Source organism: Muntiacus reevesi, chromosome 2 (genome assembly GCF_963930625.1).
Source record: "Muntiacus reevesi chromosome 2, mMunRee1.1, whole genome shotgun sequence".
Classification (NCBI taxonomy): Eukaryota; Metazoa; Chordata; class Mammalia; order Artiodactyla; family Cervidae; genus Muntiacus; species Muntiacus reevesi.
The window spans coordinates 162,091,174-162,113,805 of NC_089250.1; the positions used below are offsets into that span (position 1 = coordinate 162,091,174).

At 47.6% G+C, this 22,632-nt stretch overlaps 1 protein-coding gene across 2 annotated transcripts in view; it reads left to right on the plus strand.

The window, feature by feature from the left end:
- Positions 1-20,662, plus strand: part of PLPP4 (phospholipid phosphatase 4) — a 141,929-nt gene extending 121,267 nt beyond the window's left edge. The window contains exons 6-7 of one of the 2 annotated variants that reach the window (XM_065920139.1): positions 6,394-6,564; positions 20,182-20,662. In XM_065920139.1, the coding sequence (XP_065776211.1) occupies positions 6,394-6,564; positions 20,182-20,381 (371 nt within the window). In that variant the 3' untranslated portion in view covers positions 20,382-20,662. The remainder of the gene's footprint in view (positions 1-6,393; positions 6,565-20,181) is intronic. The other variant, XM_065920140.1, reaches the window with a different exon arrangement.
- Positions 20,663-22,632: the final 1,970 nt, after the last annotated feature.

The window sequence follows — 22,632 nt, forward strand, 5'->3', positions numbered from 1 at the left end:
CCCTGAATCTCCTGTGTCACTTAATTTGTTGTTGTTATTGGTTTAAGCAGCACCAGCTCTAAAACTTTTCAAGTGCTTCTTTGCTCTAGTTTGGAGAGAAGGGATAAGTTGATGTCCATCACGTTTAGCACAGTTTGACAGTGGACCACTAGCACTTGGAAGCAAGATTTAAGTGATCTCAAGTTGTCAGCCCACTGACCCAACCCTCTTAGTACACAGATGAGTTTCATGTGGTCTGTACTGTATTCATTTTTGATAAATTGTTCACATTAAATGGAGACATTTCTCATAAATATCAGGGTTTCCCTCTTCTGTTAGAAGATCAAAACTTCTGGGAACCCTGAACCCATGTGGCAGATACCACCTTCAGCAGAGGGAAGGGGCTGCATCTTTAAAGAGGCGAATGTTCCTATTTTCCCCAGTCCTCACCACTCTCAAATGTCTCTCAATGGCGAGGCTAGGTATTAGTGGCCATTTATCATCACAAATGAACTGTTGAGATTTTTTCTTAAAATCTCTCTTAGTTTCTGAGTGTCTAGCAATAGAGGAATAATAGAAGACAGACCAAGAAGGCTTTCTGTTGCAAAAATGTTGACTCAACATCCAGCTACTTAACTCATGCTCCCTATCTACCTGGCTCCTCCAGGCACATTGTGGTAGCCCCTTGTGGATCAGCCTCTTATTTTACAGAGCAAACTGAGGCCCAGAGTGGGAAAGAGACTTGCCTAGGATCATGCATTCAGTCAATGGCAGAGCCAGAATGGGAATCTGGGGATTCTACCCAGATGCTCCCAACAGCACCCCCACTGCTTGTTAGGAGTCTGCAGGGACTGACCAGGCATGTGTGTTCTGCATCCTTGGTTTTGGGTGATCTTGTGGAGATGTACTGGCAAACTCCTCAAAACACCCTTCAACATTAAGATTTATTCAGAGACTTCTCTGGTGGTCCAGTGGTTAAGGATCCGCCTGCCAATGCAGGGGACATGGGTTCGATCCCTGGTCCAGGAAGATCCCACATGCTGCAGAGCAGCTAAGCCTGTGAGCCACAACTACTGAAGCCCACGCACCCTACAGCTTGCACTCTGCTGCAGGAGAAGCCACCGCAGTGAGAAGGAGAGCGTTGCAGCTAGAGAGTAGCCCCCACTCACCGCAACTAGAGAAAGCCTGCGTGCAGAATGAAGACACGGCACAGCCAAAAATAAATTAATTAATTAAAAAAAAATTTATTCCACTACCCAGTATCGCCTTTCTCTCTCTTGGAGAAGAAAATACGTACTCTTTGAGCATCACGTGAAAAATTTGTACAATTACCTCATTATAACACAATTCCATTTGTGGTGTCAGGTCTAATCAGTTTGGGGAAATTCATTATAATTAGAGTGAAAAATACAACCTCCAAAGCTGAGTCTGTCCCCCTGATTCTTATCTCATTTGTGTATAAAGCCTTTTCTTTGGTGCCAGTTTTCTCATTTCTTGTGGTCGTTGGGGTCCAAACCTCTTTCACTTGGTTTAAAAGTCAACTGGGGAGGAAAAGGCAAAATGACTTTATTTCACCTAAGTGTGTGTGTGTGTGTTAGTAGCTCAGTCATGTTCGACTCTTTGTGACCCCCTGGACTATAGCCCACCAGGCTCCTCTGTCCATGGGATTCTCCAGGCAAGGATACTAGTCGGTTGCCACCTAAGCTGACTCAGTAAATAGACCTTTCTTGCAAAGGGAATGTTGTAAACATGTGACAGTTCATCTGCGTAGTCGGAGAGATGAATCAGTAACTCCCTTTCAGAATCACCGGGCAGGCAGATAGCCCTGTTCAGACCACATGCCTAGCATCACCACCTGGACCAGCAACTTATATTGTGAGGTTTTGCTTATCGACTCTCACTGATGACAGCCAAGTGAGCCTCGAAAGTGCCAGAAACAAATGGGGAAACCACCCTTCTTCATCTGCTTCCTAGTTTAGAAGTTTCAAGAGTATTTTTACTTCTCACAGCCAGTCCAACAGAGAAATATTTACAATCAGCTGCTTCCTGCCAAGAAAACCTGCTACAGACTTTGAAAACAAGGGGCATATGCTCTTACCTTGATCCATGTGAGTGCTTGTGGCTTGTGTGTGTGTGTGTATGTGTTCTAAACTCTGGAGAGCAAATAAACACATTCAGAGCCCCCAGGAGAGGTCGACTCTTTTCTCTCATGCCATTGTTGTAATTGTATTTCTGTTGCTAATAATGTTAGCAAAATATGAAGGCGTTTATCATACTTTATCATCTCCATCTTCCTAAATGTCCGGTACTCTGCCTGTATCTTTGAATGCTCAGTTTTATCTCCTAATCATGTTGGAAGCAGGGACCATGTTTCAGGGGGAAGGCACACCCTTAGAATAAATGTCATCTCCCTGCTCCTCACTAGCATACAAGCTTCTGTGGCCCTTCAGTATCTCACATGCTTGTTTCTTTGAGAAGAGAAGAGGGTGTTGTTTGGCTCGAGTTGGAAAGCATTTCTTTAAAAACCTTTTTGCTTTTTTTTTTCTCCCACTTGAACTTGAATTTAAGCCTTGGTATTACCTCTGAGTCCCAGGATCTCAGAGCTGAAAGGCTCATAGTAGCATCCCGGTCCCAAACTGCCAGCCTCAAAGGAGGAGGGGGCAGAAAACTGTGGGATCCTATGAGTTCATAGGATCCTATAGTTTAGTCGAGCCTAATTCGCATTCAGTTGGTATTTGGGGAAACAGGAGTTTTGGCAAAGCACCTGAGCTGCCCATGGCTGGGCCAGAAGGAGGTGCCTCAGAAGCCCTTTGTCAAAGGACCGCTTGCCAGTTCAATAACTGTAGGAGTATCAGTGAGAAAGTGACAAGCATCAGGTTTAACATGGAATCAGAGTCTGCTGTGTCAGCTAGACAAGTGAGGACACGCCGTGTTGGTTTAGGTGTGTCCCACAACCAATAGGATGTGTTGGAGGAGATCAGCTGCTGCGGGATGCCCACAGGATCTAGGCTGTTGAACTCAGCCTTTAAAATTCCTTTGAACCCCTCTTTCTTTTCCAAGAGGGTTTCCCTGTGGTTCAGCTGATAATCTGCCTGCAATGCAGGACACCTGGGTTCGATCCCTGGGTTGGGATGATCCCCTGGAGGAGGGAAAGTCTACCTGCTCCAGTATTCTGGCCTAGAGAATTCCATGGACTATATAGTCCATGGGGTTGCAAAGAGTCGGACACGACTGAGTGACTTTCACTTCACTTCACTTCTTTTCCAAGAAGCAGATAACTCTCCATTTCGGAGCATCTGCAGCATGGGCCCCACTGTGAAGGAGAGAATGTGCTTTGCCTGCTCTCCTTTGAGCCACGGCCCCGTGAGTTCCTGGGGGCAGGGAGGTGACCGGGTGGAGGTCAACGGTCTGGCCTTGGACCACTTGCCCCAGGACTTGACTTTGGTGGGTTTTCAGCAGCCCCTTCTCTTGTCCATCTTGTGAATCTGCCCAAAGGCTGTTGGCTGTTGAGTCTGGACTCATCTATCTTAAAGTCTCCAAACCATTGATTATGGGGACACATAGAAATTCCTGCTCAACATCCACCCTATATCTACTGACCTTGTTTTTAATATTGACAACTTGGCAACACTCAGGACTGCCTCTCTTCTGATTCAAATCATGAAAACTTCCATCCATAACCCTACAAAGCCTCAGGGCAGATCTTTTATGCTCCTCACATTCAATGTACAGTCGCCCCTCAGTATTCTTTAGGGGATTGGTTCCAGGGCTCCTGTGGACACCAAAATCCATTGATGCTCAAGATCCTTATATAAACGGAGTAGTAATAGTTAGGTGGGTAGACAGCTAGGCTGTCAGGTCTGAACAAAGTCTATTACTCCTCCCGTAAGAGCTCAGAATGAGGTCAGTACCCACCAAAGCCGAGTGTCCAGCCTCTTCTGCCCACTCTGATACCTCAGGGCAGAGTGTGAATAGAGAGACGAAACAGAGTGAAATGGATGAGGATGGGGAATTAAGAGCCCATCGCACTTGCTAGGATGGTGGCCAAATGGGGCCTCTTTGGAACACTCTGTAAACCATTTATTAATAATACCCTCATCATAGCAAACAATTTAGAACTGGCCTGGGCAATGCAGTTTTGCACAGAGTTTTACTTTACACAGAATATTCAATATATGTTGGCACTGCTTTACTGTTTGAGTACAAATCATTATTCAAAATATTTAAGTGCTTCATTTTTATTCCTAAGATAAACCTGGCTTAATATTGTTTTATTAATAAAAAAACAAAAACAAGCAATCCTCTGTTACTTTGTTTAGTTTGATTGCTGAAAAAGTTCTGCTTTGGCATAAGCTTATGCTCATACTTGGGGAACCTTATTTAAGAAGACACATTATTATCAGAGATAATTCATTAAAACTGCAGGTTATTCATCTTTGTGTACTATAACCATGATTATCATGAACTTACAACTTAGAGTCCTGCTTCTTTCACTTAACGTTGTATCCTAAATATTGTCTGTAGTGCTACATTTGTTGTTGTTCAGTTGCTCAGTCGTGTCTGACTTTTTGTGACTCCATGGGCTGCAGCCCACCAGGCTTTCCTGTCCATCACCGTCTTCCAGAATTTGCTCAAATTCATGTCCATTGAGTCGGTGATGCCATCCAACCATCTCATCCTCTGTCATCCCCTTCTCCTTCTGCCTTCAATCTTTCTCACCATCAGTGAGATGGTGAGTGGACCCTTTTCCAGTGAGTGGACCCTTCATATCAGGTGGCCAAAGTATTGGAGCTTCAGCTTCAGCATCGGTCCTTCCAATGAACATTCAGATTTGACTTCCTTTAGGACTGACTGGTGTGATCTCCTTCACATAGTCAGAATAATTTCCACGGCTGCATCATAATTCATTGAATGGAAGTAATCTAGTTCTTTATCTTTACTTCCCCCCCCCCATGATTGCAAATAATTTTAAGCAGAATATCTTCTAGATCTCCCCATGGTTTTTTATTATTTCCTGAAGATGCACTCTCAGACCCATCATATCAAGAGGATGGATGTTCTAAAGGCCAGGCCTTCTCAGACTTCCGGGTGCACATGGCTCACTTGTGGATCTTGTGAAAGGGGATTCTAACTTAGTACATCCGGGGCAGGTCTGAGATTCTGTATTTGAGACTAACTCACTGGCGCCGAGGCTGCTGCTTAGGCTTCAGACAGTCTGTTAAAGTCCTTGATGCCCTAGCTTTAGCCCCATCCTTCCGACTCTGTCAAATCACTGTGCAGGGTGATTGCCTAGGAGCCTTGCCCCTCAGGAGTATTTTCTGATCAAGAGGAAAGTTTTGAGTAGGCTGGTGTCCAGAGGAGGTGAGAGCTGTAGCCCTTGTCCTCAAGAGAAGCATCTAAACTCACTCCTGGCTGCCATTAGAATCACCTGGGGAGTACACACACACAGACACAGACACACACACACACACACACACACACACACACACACACAAACATGCATGCGCACACACACATGCATGCGCATGTGCACCATTAGGGTTCACTCCAGACTAGTGCAAGTAGAAGGTTCTATAATGAGGTTTGACTACCAGTATTTTGAAAACTTTCCAGGTCTTAAAGGTGGCCCAAGTATAGCCCATGGTTGACTGTTGTTGTAAGTTCACAGAAAACTCACCTTAAATCTCACTGACTTCAACTGTGTATTAAACCTGACTAGACGAAAAGCTCAGGGCTTACCTACTCCACCTGACTCCACACTTTTGACAATGGATCCTGTGAAGCTATGAGTTGTTTTTGCAGTTCTAAAAACTAATAACCATAATTTCTGAGAGAAAATAAGAAATTTGTCACCACTGGCTTCTCCGTCAAACCCACTTTTCCATAGCATTTGCTGGTCCCATCTTCCTGAGCTAAAACTTACCAAGCTAAAACTCCCTTTCTTCCCCTCGCTTTTCAAAGCTAAGCTGTCATCAGTCATTTATTCTGCAGGCACTTTTTTCATATAGAACTCCAAACACAGTATTAAAACTCTCTGTTAGCACAGCCGTGACCCTCAATCAGTTCATGAGCCCCTTGAAAGCAGAGACAGCCTCTGAATCAACTTTTTATTTCCCCCACCTTGAACAGTGCCTGTCTAGCACACAGTAGCCACCCCTCAAATCATTGTTGAATGAATGAATGAATGAGATTGAGTAGATTTTGATCACATGCAAGCCTGAAAGGTTGTTCTCATTGTTGAAAGCTTCACACCAGCATGATTCCAGCAAGAGCACAGATTGCCGAGCTGGTGTCTGGTGCCAACATGGTCTTGACCCTGGGGGTGTTGCAGGATGGCAGACAGGATGCTCAGGGTCCCTGTATCCCTGCCGCTTCCCACCTGCTGGGGTAACACCTGCTGTTTCTCTTTGGCAGTTGCCTTTTCAGGCCTTGGCTTCACAACGTTCTACTTGGCTGGCAAGCTGCACTGCTTCACGGAGAGTGGGCGGGGGAAGAGCTGGCGGCTCTGTGCTGCCATCCTGCCCCTGTACTGCGCCATGATGATCGCCCTGTCCCGCATGTGTGACTACAAGCATCACTGGCAAGGTGAGTCCCTGCCCCGGGCCCGCCCGGTCCACACGCCGTCTGCCACTCTCCTGCAGGGATGGGGGGATGCTTGCACCTCCTGCGGGGAGAAGTAAGTGCCTGCTGCGAGAAACTAGAGCTAGCTGAAATGACAGAGCAGGCACAGTTTTAAAGAAAATGCACGTGTTCAGGTGAGCTCTGGCCTTGCAGGGGACAGAATCAGAGCTCCTTCCATTCCTTCATGCTCAATTAGGTGGCTCGATTCTTACCAGGAAGTCAGGACCTCAGTCCCAGACTTAGATGTGACTTTCCTGCTGGATCCCTTGCCTCTGTTCTCAGATTTGGTGCCAAGTGGTAGTTGGCTCCTATCACATCCACCCTACAAAGGCATGTTTCTCACCAGCGATACTCTTCCAGAAGAGGTTTCCTGCCCAGGGATGGATGCCAGCAGCCACTGCAGGGCTGGGTGAGGCTCACCTGTATGTTTCAGCCCTGGGGGTGTCTGTGCCAAGTCAGAATAACACAGGACAAGTGAGGTGCTTGTTCCTGGAATAAAGCAAAACCGTGCCATGCCCCTCTGCAGATCAGCTGCAGCTCTCAGCTTGCCTGAACCACAGCAGCATCTGCCACGGCAAGAAAGGGAGCAGAGACAGACGCAGTGTCCGTAGAAGGTGTGCCCTCCAGGAGTGCAGGGCTTAGGGCTGTGTTTCCCAGAATCCGATACTCCGGTCACCTTGATCAGGCCACTCCGAGCTAGGGATTGGACTCTTGGAAGTGGGTTCGGAGTGACCGCCAGAAGTGTGCATTGTTAGCAAGGCAGTCCATTAATTCCGATGAAGTCTGAGAAGCACCATGGAGAGGTCCACTGTGTCGGCTTTCGGCAAACACACTGAATGAATTGTGCCTGATCCTAATCCGGCTTCCCCGGATGAATGGCCTTCCATGATCTGTCTGTAGCCGGCCCCTCCTCTTCCTTCCCTGTCCTCCTGCTGTCCCCCGGGCTCATTCCCCTCTGCTCCCTTTTCTGACCACCCTCTTCTCACCTCTTCCCAGGTGTTTGTCCCAGTGGTAGTGAGGCAGCAGTTGAGGCCAGAGATGAGGGGAACTCCTGCCGGGTGCCTTTGCCCCATCTTCTCCAGGGGCCTTTTGCTTCTTCTCTGGCTTCGGCTCCACTTTCTACCCTCCTGGAACTCACACGTTGGGTGTCATGAGTTTCCAGCAGCAGCTTCAACCTGGGGGTGAAGGGTCTGGGAGAAAAGGAGGCTGATGCATGGTCTAGACAGGTGGAGGCATCAAGGAGGTTTGAGGCCCTGATGATGGGGGTGGTCAATAGAGGCCCATTGAGCTGCACCCTGAGCCTTCCCCTTGTTCTCTGCTTTTATCAGTGACTTGGATGAAGTTCTGGATAATGAGGCCACACAATGGGGGGGGGGGGTACAGGGCAGGCAGGAAGAGAATCGCTGAGCCAATAGCACAAGGGCAGACCCATCACACCCTTGGAACTAGGAATATTTTCCAACAGAATCATGGTGACGCATATGATTAGAGCATGTCCCCATGAGGACTGTTATGGGTTGGATGGCATTTCTTGAACTGCTTCTCATTTATCCCTTGTAAACTGTAGTTTCTTCTTCTGAACATGGGAAAGATAATCCCCCAACATTTCCCAGAGCCATTTCGTAGACTAAATGAAATAATGGATCTGAGTGTACTTGTAAATGAAAGCATGTTGCACAACTGTGAATCGATACTGAAATTGCTTAGCGCATTATTTCTAAAGAAGGATGTGTTGTGTCTCCCAAGCCACTGATTTTGAGGTAGACATGCTTTTGGCACATGGTCCGTTTGTAACCTCTGAATGCCTAGTTTTCACTTTTATTCCTCCACATTGGATCTGAGAAATGATGAAGGATTTCAGAGTTGACATTTTGGCTTCATCTTGGAAGATAGTAAGAACCTTTGTGTAGTGATCTTGTCCTGAAAACCTAGGAAGAGAGGTTGGCCTGTCTTAAATGCTCTTTTGTTACTATTGATCTGTGGTTGGTGCATCATGAAAGGATGAAGAATCACAGTTCTTGGCTTTGGGGAGATGCTGGACTTGATGCAGCTGGTGCCCCCAAGCCCTGCTGGCAGCAGAGCTTCATGCCCATCCTATCCAACTGGCACAGAAGGGAACTTGGAGCAGTAGAGGGAGAATACTAATGCTCTGTGAGCTGATGGGAAAGCAAAGCAAGAGAATTTATGATCAGTGATATGCAGGGCCCTACTTTGGGGGCAGGAGGGGCAAGCCAAAGTTACATCATGGTAGACCCATCCTGCAGCCCAAACCGAATGTGCCTGAGTGGGTTACAGGTCATGGATGTGGTGCAGCTACCCGTTCAGCTGCACCATCACCTGTTCAGCTTGTACCCCGGAGGTAGCCAGGAGCAGAGTGTGCCTTTCCTTGGATCCTCTAATGGGCCTTGGGTTGGGCTCATTTTATCTGAATTCCCCTTTAGGGGGTCATCTGCCACTGTCTATACCAGTGGTCTCAATGGGGAGCAACTGAACCTCCTAGGGGACATTTAGCAATGTCTGGGGACATCTTCACAGATGGGGTGGTGGGAGTGGTGGTGCCTACTGGCATCTAGTGGCTAGAGGCCAGGGATGCTCCTCAACATCCTACAGCGTACAAGATAGCACCTCCTCCACAGGGAAGACTCCTCAGCCCCAAACATCTACAGCTGAGGTTGAGAGAGACTGACCTGCACCACCTCTCGGGCCTCCCAGGTGGTGCTAGTGGTAAAGCAACCACCTGCCAATGCAGGAGACATAAGAGACACAGGTTCGATCCCTGGGTTGGGAAGATACTCTGGAGGAGGGCATGGCAACCCAAACTCCAGTATTCTTGCCTGGAGAATCCCATGGACAGAGGATCCTGGTGGGCTACAGTTCGTAGGATTGGACAGAATCGGACACAACTGAAGTGACTAAGTGCATATGCACACACACCATATCTCAGCTCCATCTTTCTTTCGCTTATTACATGTTAAGAGCAGCAGTGTTCAATGAGTGGAAAATTTTATTTGTCCAACACTCACTCTTTAAGGAAGTAATCAAGGAGGCTGGAGAGGTTTGCGGCTTGGAGAAAGGATAGACGGTGAGGCCCTTGGCTGCCGTGTGGGAGGGTGTTGGAGGCAGGATGCTTGGCTGAGATTAACGAGGTGTTTTTGTTGGTGGGCTGAGCTGCCCAGTGACCGTGGGCGGGGGCCATCGGTCATGATGAAAATTCATGGGGAGACCCCTAGGCAGCAGTACAACCTGAGAACCTCTCATTATAGACTTTAGTTAACAACATTAATATTATGAGATTTTTATGACTCCATTGCAATTTTGATTTAAGCAACTGTGTCTAATGTGGAAGTATATCCAATTACTCGATTACATATTCATATCCAGTAAATAACCCATAATCTCAAATGCTTTGCTCTGTTCATTATCATGGTTATCGACGCCCTTTCTGTCTTCTCTGCCTTCCCAGCTCCACTCCAAACACTCAAGTCTGTTGTTTTATTAAGTGAGGAACATTGGAGGGCACAGGCCATGGTCTGGAGGGGCAGTAAGACACGTAACAGGGCTTCTTCACAGATAAAACCGCTGGATAGATTATAAATCTTTCTGTGGCTGAAGTTCTCCTTGTCTCGGCGACATGCTGGCTTTTGGACCAGCTGGAAACTCGAGAATCCCTGGTGTTGTCAACGCTTCACAAAGAAGCCTAGCTTTGTGATTAAATGTGTGTTTTTAGCATTAAGACTTGTAGAACTCCCATGCCAGGGGGAACATCTGTGGAGAAAAATGCACAGGAAGAAGAGAGTACCTCCCTGAACCGTCTTCCGCCTCAGTTCATAGTCTCGTGGGTTTATGCTTCCTGTCAGGGGGCAGTTAGAGCCGGAAGTGGCAGGAGTGTGTTGTTTTCTTCGTGAACGGACATAACGAGCTCCTTCTGCCCTCAGATCCTTGTATCTGATTCCAGTGTTCCCTTACGTGACTCCAGCTTGCAAGTAACCTTCTAACCAACACTGATTCTCTAACCATAGCCCATTTTAAGCAGCCCTGGGTGCCTCAGGTAGTGTTTCATCATAAGAAAGGGCACCTAGGTCTGGATGTAATCCAGAGAAACAAGCCTCAAGGGAGGAAGCAGTCGTTTGTTCCCACCCAGCCTGAGGCCGGGACGCGTCCATGTCGGTCACAGGCACCATGCTTGACTGGCCTGAAAATTTCACGATGGCGCCACTGCTTTTGCCGGGTTTCCTGACTTGGCTGTGAAGGGTCTGTGATGTGCAATGAGTTCAGGTGTAGTTTCTGGTCCCTGCAGATGGGGTGTTTGAGGATGAGGGCGCTGCACCTACATGGAGAAGGAAATGGCAACCCACTCCAGTATTCTTATCTGGAAAATCCCATGGACTAAGGAGCCTGGCAGGCTAAGTCCGTGGGGTCACAGAGTCAGACATGACTGAGCAGCGTGGTGAACGCTCTGCACCTAAGTACCTGAACCACACTAAAAAGCCAGACGGAGTCTGCAACTTCCTCGCGCAGTCCCATTCACCCCCCAACACACACACGCAGTGAGGGACACACACTGCTCACCAGTCCTCCCTGGGAAGTCGGAAACAACCTCTAGATTCTCTAAATGAAGTGACTTGAAAAGAAGACTTTGGAATGATATCAGGGTTCCCACCAAAACCTTACATAGGACAGGAGCGCTCAATTCCTCCCTCCAAGATCCTCCTTCCCAGGTGAACCGATCTCATCTCTTCCTCCTTCCACAATTGGCTGCCCGTGTGGTGTGTCTGCATTCACATTTATCATCAGCTGCCAGATGCTGCTTGGGGTCTGGGACCTCTGGCCTTGACCGCCCGTGAATCCACCCGTCTCTGCCACCATACCAGGGACATCCCTGCAGGAGGGCTTGAGCAGGCCCAGGCCACTCCCTTTCTGGGGTCAGAATGCACCAACCAGGGACTTCCCTGGAAGCGCCAGTGGAAGAATCCGCTTTCCAGTGCGGAGGATGCGGGTTCGATCCTGGTCAGAGACTAAGATCCCACTTGCCACAGGCAACTAAGCCCGAATGCCACAGCTGCTGAGCCCATGCGCCTCAGCCAGAGAGAAGCCCAGCCGCCGCACGAATATCCCGCATGCTGCAACTAGGACCCGGTGCGGCCAAATAAGTAAGTATTTAAAAAAAAAAATCCACTGGGCAGAGAGCATTAGGCCTTGAGAGGCTTTCTCAGCCAGGCCCCTGCCCTCTGCCCTGACCTCCCTCATTGCTTAGTTCCCAGGGAAGACAGGTGTTGGCAGCTCCCAAGTCTCTTGACAACCTGGCTTCATTTAACTGTGCTTTCTGCTGTTGGCTTTATGTTCAAAATAATTCCAGAAGCCACCTTCTTCTTCCCGCTGTAGTCCAGACCACCATCACCGCTGCCTGGGTTATTGCTGAAGCTCTGCTACCGTCTCCCTTCCTTTCTCCTCTGCCGCTTATGCTGCAGCCAGGAAGAACCTTTAAACCCTGTCACATGTGGTGCCTGCTCCTCTGTCCCTGGGTTCTCCTTGTGTCCATCAGCATCAAAGCCCAGGTCCTACAGCGACTATGAGGCCTGGTCCCGCAGTTCTTGCTTCTCTGACGGTGTTCTGCGCTGCCCTTCCTTGTTCATGCCAGTGCTTACCCGCCCCAGGGCCTTTGCACTGGCTGTCTCCTATGCCCAGAATGCACTTCTTTCAGATGTATGTATGGCTCCTTCCCTTCCCTCCGCCTGATCTTAGCTCAAGTGAGGCTGTCTTAGAGTGACCACTCTGTTGAAATTGCAGCCCAGTCCCCACACTCTGTGGTGCTCACCTCGCTCATCTACCACCTTCTGACAAACCCAGTCATTTCTTGCTCAGTCACTTCAGTCACGTCCAGCTCTTTGCAACTCTATGGACTGTAACCTGCCAGGCTCCTCTGTCTATGGGATTCTCCAAGCGAAAATACTGGAGTGGGTTGCCATGACCTCCTCCAGGTGATCTTCCTGACCCAGGGTTCGAACACATGTCCCCTGCATTGCAGGCAAATTCTTTACCACTGAGCCACTGGGGAAATCCTAGTCATTTCTTAGGTATTGATTGTTGTCTGTTCTTATCCACTTGAACAGGAGTTTGCACAGTTCCTCTGTAAAGGGTCAGATAGTCACTACCTAGGGCTTTATGTGGACCATACAGTCTCTATTGTAACTGCTCGAGCTGGTGATGGTGGTGTGAACACCAGCCTATAAATAAATGGTTCACATAGTTTGCTGCTCTCTGAACTAGAATATATTCTCCCTGTGGGGAAGGATTTGTGTCTCTTTTGCTGGTATGGCACATAGTAGGTGCTTGTGTTAGTTTCCCAGGTTCTACAAACTGAATAGAAGAATAGAAGTTGTCTCATGGTTCTGGAGGCCAGAAGTGCAAGGTCAAGGTGTTGGCGGCCCCTCTCCCTCTGACACCTGCACTGGAAAGAGCTTTCCTTGCGTCTTGCAGCTGATCAGCCCCAGATAGTTCTCGGCTTCTGCAAACATAATTCCAATCTCTGCCACTATTTTCACATGGCCTTTCCCTTGAGTTTCTTCACGTCACCTTCCCTCTGTGTGTATCTGTCTCTGTGTTCAAATTTCCCCTTTCTGTAAGCACACCAGTTAGATTAGAGCCCATTCTACTGATCTCATTTGGGCTTGATTATCTCTGTACAGATTCTATATCCAAATACGGTTGCATTCTGAGGTACTGAGGTTTAGGACTTAAGCGTATCTTTTGGAGGAGCAATTCTTAATGTTTCACAGTGCTCAGTACCTAAGTGTGTAACGCAGGAATTAATCATTTTTGTTAAATCATATTCCTTTCTAATTTTATCTTCTCTATGCACTGGTTTTACTAAAACTATTCTTACTCTTTGCAAGTTCTTTCTCTTCAAAAATGAACCAAATAGTAAACTTCAAAAACCATCCGCTCACTCATTCATTATATCTCTTGTACCTGTGTGTCAGGCATATTCTCTGATGGAGGCACAGTATTGACACAGACAGACTTGGTGCTGCCCTACCAGCTTACAGTGTAGCGGGTAGATTGTGCATTCTCTGTGCTTTTATAAAAGCTCAAAGTCACAAAAATGAGATGTGTTATTAGTAGTAGAATAAAAAGAACAGAAACAATCATGTGAGGTTGTTGAGTTTTCCAGAAATGGTCTTTACCCTAGGGTCTTGGGTCATAAAGCCCAAGGCATACAAGGTCCCAAGTAAGCCAGCTTAGTGATGTTGGATGTTGCCATGGCAACAGGGAGGGATGTGTTCCTCCTGGGGACCTGATAGCACATCGTCAGAACACTTTCTGCTTGTTGGTGCCAGAGCTGAGTACTGGCACCTCAATAGGCCAGACTCCACGAGATCCTTTCCTGCCCTTCAACCTCACGAGAAGGGGTTGAGGTCATCTCATTTTCCAGGTAAGGATTGAAATACAGGTCACCTGATTCGAAGTCTAGCCCTCTTTCTACACCATTGGAGCCCACTAGGTACTGATTCTAACCTCCCCTTTCAAATAGTTTTGTTGAGGTGTAATTCATAACTCATAATGCATAAGGTCTCCCTTTAAAATATACAATTAAATGGTTTCTAGTATATTCAGAACTGTGTAGCCATCACCACTGTCTAATTCTAGAAAATGTTCATATCGGCCACCACAGCCCCTTGCAACCAGAAATCTACTTTCTTTCTCTATGGATTTCCATCTTCTGGACATTGCATATTCCTGGCATCACATAATATGTGGCCTTTTGTGTCTTGTGGTATCTATTCTTTATTGCATCTTGTAAACGTTGTTCAGGGCCTCTCAACATTTACTGAGTAATAACTGCTGGGTTGGGCTTTCAAGTGGCTCAGTGGTAAAGAGTCAGCCTGCCAAGCAGGAGACCGAGTTTGATCCCTGGGTTGGGAAGATCCCCTGAAGGAGGAAATGGCAACCAACTCCAGTATTCTTGCCATGGACAGAGGAGCCTGGCAGGCTACAGTCCATGTAGTCACTAAGAGTCAGAGGCAACTTAGTGACTGCACATACACAATTCAGTTCAGTCGCTCAGTTCTGTCCAACTCTTTGTGACCCCGTGAATCGCAGCACGCCAGGCCTCCCTGTCCATCACCAACTCCCGGAGTTTACTCAAACTCATGCCCATCGAGTCGGTGATGCCATCCAGCCATCTCATCCTCTGTTGTCCCCTTCTCCTCATGCCCCCAATCCCTCCCAACATCAGGGTCTTTTGCAATGAGTCAATTCTTCGTATGAGGTGGCCAAAGTATTTGAGTTTCAACTTCAGCATCAGCCCTTCCAATGAACACCCAGGACTGATCTCCTTTAGGATGGACTGGTTGGATCTCCTTGCAGTCCAAAGGACTCTCAAGAGTCTTCTCCAACACCACAGGTCAAAAGCATCAATTTTTCAGCACTCAGCTTTCTTCACCGTCCAACTCTCACATCCATACATGACCACTGGAAAAAATATAGCCTTGACCAGATAGACCTTTGTTGGCAAGGTAATGTCTCTGCTTTTTAATATGCTATCTAGGTCGGCCATAACTTTCCTTCCAAGGGGTAAGCATCTTTTAATTTTATGGCTGCAATCACCATCTGCAGTGATTTTGGAGCCCAAAAAATAAAGTCTGACACTGTTTCCACTGTTTACCCATCTATCTCCCATGAAGTGATAGGACCAGATGCCATGATCTTAGTTTTCTGAATGTTGAGCTTTAAGCCAACTTTTTCACTCTCCTCTTTCACTTTCATCAAGAGGTTTTTTAGTTCCTCTTCACTTTCTGCCGTAAGGGTGGTGTCATCTGCATATCTGAGGTTATTGAGATTTCTCCCAACAATCTTAATTCCAGCTTGTGCTTCTTCCACCCCAGCATTTCTCATGATGTACTCTGCATATAAGTTAAATAAGCAGGGTGACAATATACAGCCTTGACATCCTCCTTTTCCTATTTGCAACCAGTCTGTTGCTCTATGTCCAGTTCTAACTGTTGCTTCCTGACCTGCATATAGGTTTCTCAAGAGGTGGTCTGGTATTCCCATCTCTTTCAGAATTTTCCACAGTTTATTGTGATCCACACAGTCAAAGGCTTTGGCATAGTCAATAAAGCAAAAATAGATGTTTTTCTGGAACTCTCTTGCTTTTTCGATGATCCAGCAGATGTTGGCAACTTGATCTCTGGTTCCTCTGCCTTTCCTAAAACCAGCTTGAACATCTGGAAGTTCATGGTTCACGTATTGCTGAAGCCTGGCTTGGAGAATTTTGAGCGTTACTTTACTAGCGTGTGAGATGAGTGCAATTGTGCAGTAGTTTGAGCATTCTTTGGCATTGCCTTTCTTTGGGATTGGAATGAAAACTGACCTTTTCCAGTCCTGTGGCCACTGCTGAGTTTTCCAAATTTGCTGGCATATTGAGTGCAGCACTTTCACAGCATCATCTTTCAGGATTTGAGATAGCTCAACTGGAATTCCATCACCGCCACTAGCTTTGTTTGTAGTGCACACAACTGCTGGGCTCTGGGGAAATGAAGATGAGGCACTCAAGGGGCAGTTAACACTGACAGGTAGATGTGAGCTGAGAGGTGCACAGACAACAGGCTAGAAAGCTAGTGGAGCCCCTGGTCTTCAACAAAATCCCAAGAGGACTTGGAAAACCATCTTCTCCAGCCCACACCAGAAGCCTGGTCAACTTATGTCCTATAGAACTATAAAGACACACCTCTCTGGGAGAAGATGGGCCACTCCTTTCAATTTCTCAAACTTGCCACGCCCCTTCCTTCCTCTGCCCGGAAGACTGCGCTGCCATCCCTGCCTCCACTTCCCACACTGCTGGTTTGCACCTGCTCATCCTGCAGGCTGACCCGTGGGTCTTGTCCTCAGCAAAACTCCCCTGATCCAGACAAGCCAGACCACCCTGCTGGCTGATCTCACAGACCCGCCTTCTCCTTCTTGGAGCTCACCACAGCTGCCGCTCACTGATAAGACTGTCGCTCCTCAGTGTCCCTCTTAGCCCCTAAGATTGGGAACACATCTCTTTGGTTCAGCCTTGTGTTCTGGTACTGGGCGTCACTCCTGACACCTGATCCCCTTGCGAAATACGTGATGGATGAATGACATCGATGCTGAGTGAGGAGAACCCAACTTGTGTACTCGGGGGACATGGAGATCCTCACACCCCACCTTGGATTCCTCCAGTCCCATGCGACCATATTTGGGGTGAAGTCAATCCCAAGCAGTTTTTTCCCTAACAAGGGCCGCCTGTCTCCTGCCTGCTTTTCTCTAAGCACATGCTCTACGGGGAGGGAATGGGATTTCATTAAGTAGCACTTAATGAGAGTCTCTCTCTTTAAGTCATTTTTTAAATCTGATTCACCATCTTTGTGATAAACAAAGCCCTGAATAACTGCTGAGCAGGCGCCTTCGCTAGACCTTCCATTGCCCTAGCTGCTTCTACTAACTATGGTGGCACCTACGATATCACTTTTTGCTCACTCCATTAAATGGGAAAACAGCATTGACAGCAGTCACATGCTCTGGCTTGCTGCCACATCGGTAAGCTTGGGGAACGTACATTCAGAATGATTTGATATCTTTTGGTCCATGATACACCTCGTGCGTGTGACAAATGCCTTGTCACAGAAAATAAAAGTCAAGTGGCATTATTTATAGGTTTCTCTGTGTGGTCTGTTCAATAGTCAATGGCTCAAACACAGTTGTCCTGGGTCATTTCAGATACTCATAAAAGTAATACCCCGTGGGTCTGTTCTCTGGGGTTATTGAAAAAACAAAACAATGGTGTGTCGCTAAGCCTTTGACATGAAAAAGCCTGGCACATTTCCTGGCACAGGCTGCTGCCCACAGGAGGTATAAAGTTTCTCAATATGAGGAACTTGATTTAATCACATTAGTTATGCCTCATGACCCCACGGAGGAATTCATAGTAGGCGTTACTTTCTAATTTCTTGGGTGAAATTTTTTTTAAGTTCATGAGTTTATTTAAAATGCTGTGAAAGTGTGACCATGCTAAAGAGATGACAACTATAGACTATTGAGTTACTGTGTGAAGGGAAGGATGGGGAAGGATTAGAAAGTCCCCAGTTGTTCTGGGAAGATCCGCTGGAGGAGGAAATGGCAACCCACTCCAGTATTCTTGCCTCGAGAATCCCATGGACAGAGAAGTCTGGTCGGCTGCGGTCTGTAGGGTCAGAAAGAGTCAACCACATCTGAAGCGACAGCACGCAGTGTTGGAGAGGAACATAGTAACAGTAATGCACGCTATTTTTTTTTCATTAAAAAAAATTTTTGGCTACATAACACAGCATGTGAGGTCTTAATTCCCTGACCATGGATCAAACCCTTGTCCCCTACATTGGAAACACAGCATCTTAACCACTGGACTGCCACAGAAGTCTAAGACTACTGTTTTAGATATTGCATTTCAAGGTCTTATTTTGTGGCATGCACTGTTCAGAAGCAGATCTCATCAAATCATTGTCACGATTAAATGACTTGGATATTGAGATTTCCACTTGAGAATTGGGGAAACTGAGGTTCAGAGGTGCAGTGACTTGCCCTGGTGGGGTCTACAGTCTTTGTGATGGATTTCTCAGCCAAGAGGATTCTCAGGTCCGGGGTGAGAATAGAGGCTGGATAACTTACCGCGGCCCCAGGCATCTGCTCTGGGAGCAGAGCTGGGCACCTGGATTTCACCGTATCTCACGAGTGGTCCTCTCCACCACTCTCACCTTGGTGGCTACTCATCAGGGCTGAGTGGCCACTAATCTCTTTCCCTCCCCTTTCTGCCAGGTGGTGGCCAAAGTTGCACCGTGTTTGCACTCCTATGCAGAGGAAGCAGCCACAATTATTCAGTCTCTTTGACCTGTTAGAATGACTTTTGTTTGCAAGTGATATTTTATCCCAATGAAGGATATGACCTATTTTCTGAAGATGCTCAGCAGAGTTTCGTAATGATCTGCAGGCTGGTCTCAGTAGGTTGACCCTGGGGACCAAATTCCTAGAACATTCACATGAGAAAGAGTCTCAGCTGCCAAACACTTATTCCTGGTGAGGGAACTTAGGTTCAGAGAGGGGAATAGGGACAACACAGGACAGTAACCAGTGTCTAACTCCCAAGTACTGTGCACATATTCATTCATCCGGGCCTTCCTGATGGCTCAGTGGTAAAGAATCCGCCTGCCAATGCAGGAGACATGGGTTTGATCCCTGAGACAGGAAGATCCCCAGAGAAGGAAGTGGCAACCCACTCCAGTATTCTTGCCTGGGCAATCCCACAAACGGAGGAGCCTGGCGGGTAACAGCCCATGGGGTCGCAAAAGAGTCGGATACGACTTTAGCAACTAAGCAACAACATTCATTCAGCCACTTCCCTTCACCAACTTAATTCTGCAGTAGATGAACAAAGTGCTGTTCCAGCTGTTGAGGAATCAACAGCCAGCAAGCCCCACAGAGCCCCTACCCTGGTGGAGCAGAGATTCCAGTGTTAATGTTACATCATCACACAGCTCGACACACCACTTGCCATTCTCATCCCCGGGAGATGAGAAAGTGTATCCCTGCCCAGAGCAGGTGTGGGCGATTCAACAAGATAATGATGGTGAAAGTGGAAACCCCCTACTGGAGGATGACACTTCAGCCTGGCAGCACCCTTCACGAGAAATCAAAGTTTCTCTTGGCAGGGGAGGTTTCTCCATTGTGTTAGGATCTTTTTGGCAAGAGTAAACCCATAGACACAGTTTAAAGGGCATGCACATACACACACACACACACACACACACACACACACACACACACAGTGAGGGTTGTTGGGGTGGGTCACTTTCATGGGGTCTCTGGTGGACACTAGCTGAACGCCCTCTTTAGCACGGGGTTGCCAGAGGTGGTGGAAGGGCCTGTTTTGCCCACAGGTTCTGTCTCCTACCTTGTCTGCGGGGGCCCCCACCACGTCCTCTGACTTGATAAAACCTGCAGCTTGTTGGAGGGTTTAGCCCTCTCCCACTGGGAATGTCGACTTTGCCCACCCTGGTGCAGCATAAAATGTTGTATTCACTCTGTGACTCAGAAGTCTCATTCCATCCCTGGGAAATCACTTAACTTTGAGGAGGAGACCAGCATGCCTGCTGGCTTTCCGTGGTGAACCAGCAACATTGCAGGACTCCAGCAGAAACTTGCTAAAGAAAAATGACAGCCCCCGAGGGTATTCACATCCCATGGAGATGGCTGGAGCTCTTCTTCCAGAATTCAGAATTGATTTTCAAAATCAAGAATGCAATTCTGAGTTTGTGCTGTGCTCTGCTGCATATTCCATCAATAAAGAGAAGAGTCAAGTACACCCTGAAAAGGGAATGTTTAAGTTCTAGAAATGGTCAGGGTTTGCGGAGGCCACCAAGATGTACACCTCCAGGGTCATTTCTCTCCCCTTATAGTCTTTTGAGGGGTCTCGTCAGCAAACCAGTCACCAAAATCAGTAGGAAAGTGTTTTCTGGAAATCACAACTGGCCTCATTTGAATGAGTCATAATGCATTTCTCCCGGTTCTGCTCTTCTGTCCTAGATTCATTTGTTGGCGGAGTCATTGGCCTCATTTTTGCCTACATTTGCTACAGACAGCATTACCCACCTCTGGCCAACACAGCCTGTCACAAACCCTACGTCAGTCTCCGAGTCCCGCCCTCGCTGAAGAAAGATGAGAGGCCCACGGCCGACAGTGCGCCCAGCCTGCCCCTGGAGGGGATCACCGAGGGCCCCCTATGACCCAGACCTCGGGGGATGGACTCTGAGCTCAGACCACGCTCTTCCACCCTGACCTCATCACACAGTAGAAGAGTTTTCTGTAATATGTTTCTCATCCGTTGTTTCTCCAAGTTCTCCTTCTGCTCCCATTTTGCCGATGATGATCCTGCTACATTCCATGTCTACTTTCAACTCTCCTGAACTGGTCAAGAGAAGGGCCCAGGAACATTTTGCGAGAGACACGTGGAAGGAGGCTGCCAGGGTGGGTGGGTGCAGCCTTGTTGATTCCTCCTTCCGAAATGTTTGCCGTCATGGCCACCGTCCTATGTTTTCATGGTTGTAAAACATAATAAAACGTCCCACCTGGAAGACATGGTGTTGGCAGTTCAGTGCACAGATCATTCCGGGCCGTGGTGAGTTTCACATCCACCCCCAGGGTGGAGAATCAGCCCAACTCTAGCTGTGGTTGTTCTAGGTACTGAGCTGCGGGTGGAGGCTGACAACCTTTGAGAACTGTCAGCTGATCACAACTCTGAAATGGAGTTGCAGAGTGGAGTTGCAGCCTTGATATCTCTGCTGCTGCTGCTGCTAAGTCACTTCAGTCATGTCCAACTCTGTGTGACCCCATAGACAGCAGCCCACCAGGCTCCACCGTCCCTGGGATTCTCCAGGCAAGAACACTAGAGTGGGTTACCATTACCTTCTCCGTTGATATCTCTAGGGCTCTTTGAATCACTGAATCTGTTACCAAGTCCAAGCTCAATCTGGTCATCCCACTGAGCCAATAATTGGGAGACAAGATTTTGAGGCAAGGAATATTGACTTTATCTGGAAAAGTCAGGCATCCAAGGAGATGGTGGACTGATGCCCTACAGCACTGTCTGATGGGGTCTGGATTCTAGTTCTTTTTATGGAACAGAGAGGGAGGAGGTCAGGGAACAATGTATAAAGGCCATAAGTCTTGCAGAATATCTCCTGGTTTGGTCATCCTCGGGGAGGGGATGTATTAATTTCTTCTTTCCCACAACCATTCACACATGGGCAGGGCAGGAAGTTTCCCTGTGAGCTGAACAAAGACACTTTAGTTTAACATTCAGGCTGAGGGGCGGGGTTCCCTGAGGCAGGCCATTATGTGTGCTTATAATTACAGATAGCATCCTTTCAGTGATTACAGTAACAAAAGCAACAGAAAGCAAAGGTTAAAGTAAAAGAAACAAAGCGGAGTCAGATTTTGTTCTTCCCTGTTACAAATCTAGAAGGAAGTGAGATGAATCATCTCACACATAGGTTTCTGCCAAACAGGAGGAAAATAAAGATCGAGAGTATGAGGAGAGGGTCAAGGCAGTGTTCTGAGGGCAGAAGGTTCCGTAAACTTTCAAGGGTACGGCTGGGTGATGCTGGAGTAGAAGCTGCCCCAGGGTAGGAGGTTTTCCCCTTTAGGATCCTGGTGCTCGAAGGGTTCTTCACGTGGCAGCAGCGGGTCCCCAGTCCTGTCTGGCTGGTGGCGTTTCAGCATGATGGGCCTCCTGCAGAAGGTGCCAGAACAGAAACGGAAATATGCTGTCTCTGGCTCAGCTCTTCTCACTGTTTAAAGGTGGCCAGAGGAGAACTGTGTGCGGTCTGAGTACACAGCCCGCCACTCCTCGGCCAGCTTGTTCTTTTCAAAGCAGCGAGCAACCTTCCGTTCGGTTCTGATCAGACATGCCAAGTGGTTCTCCAGATCCTCCAACCCCGGGATGCATTTCTGATGTCTGAAGACTGTCACTTTCCAGCAGTCCCTGTAACAGACTGCATCTGTAGGGACTCGAGTGGCTGTCGAAGCGGTCGCCCTTATAGCTCTGCCCTGGGGATGCCAGTTAGAACCATCAGGGTGTCTTTGATCAGCCACCTCGGCTGTGGGCTAAGCCTAGGAGTGCCTGTGCCACTTGTAAAGATCTTATCAGGTGAGCTCCAGTGCAGCTCTCTAGAGCTATGATCATTTCAACCCTGTGTCCACACCCGACAGGGAGCAACTATCCTACTGTGGGGTAAGGGAGGGGACGTCTTGAAGTCCTTCCAAAGTCAGATATTTTTAAATTGCAGCAGTTACATTCACCAGTAACTTTGAAAACATGTATGAGATACTTTAAAAGCTAAATCATAGCAATTCATAAGACAATTTTAAATCTGACTTCCCTGGTGGCTCAGTGGTAAAGAACCCACACGCAATGCAGGAGACAGAGGAGATGAGGGTTTGAACCTTGGGTCAGGAAGATTCCCTGGAGTAGAAATG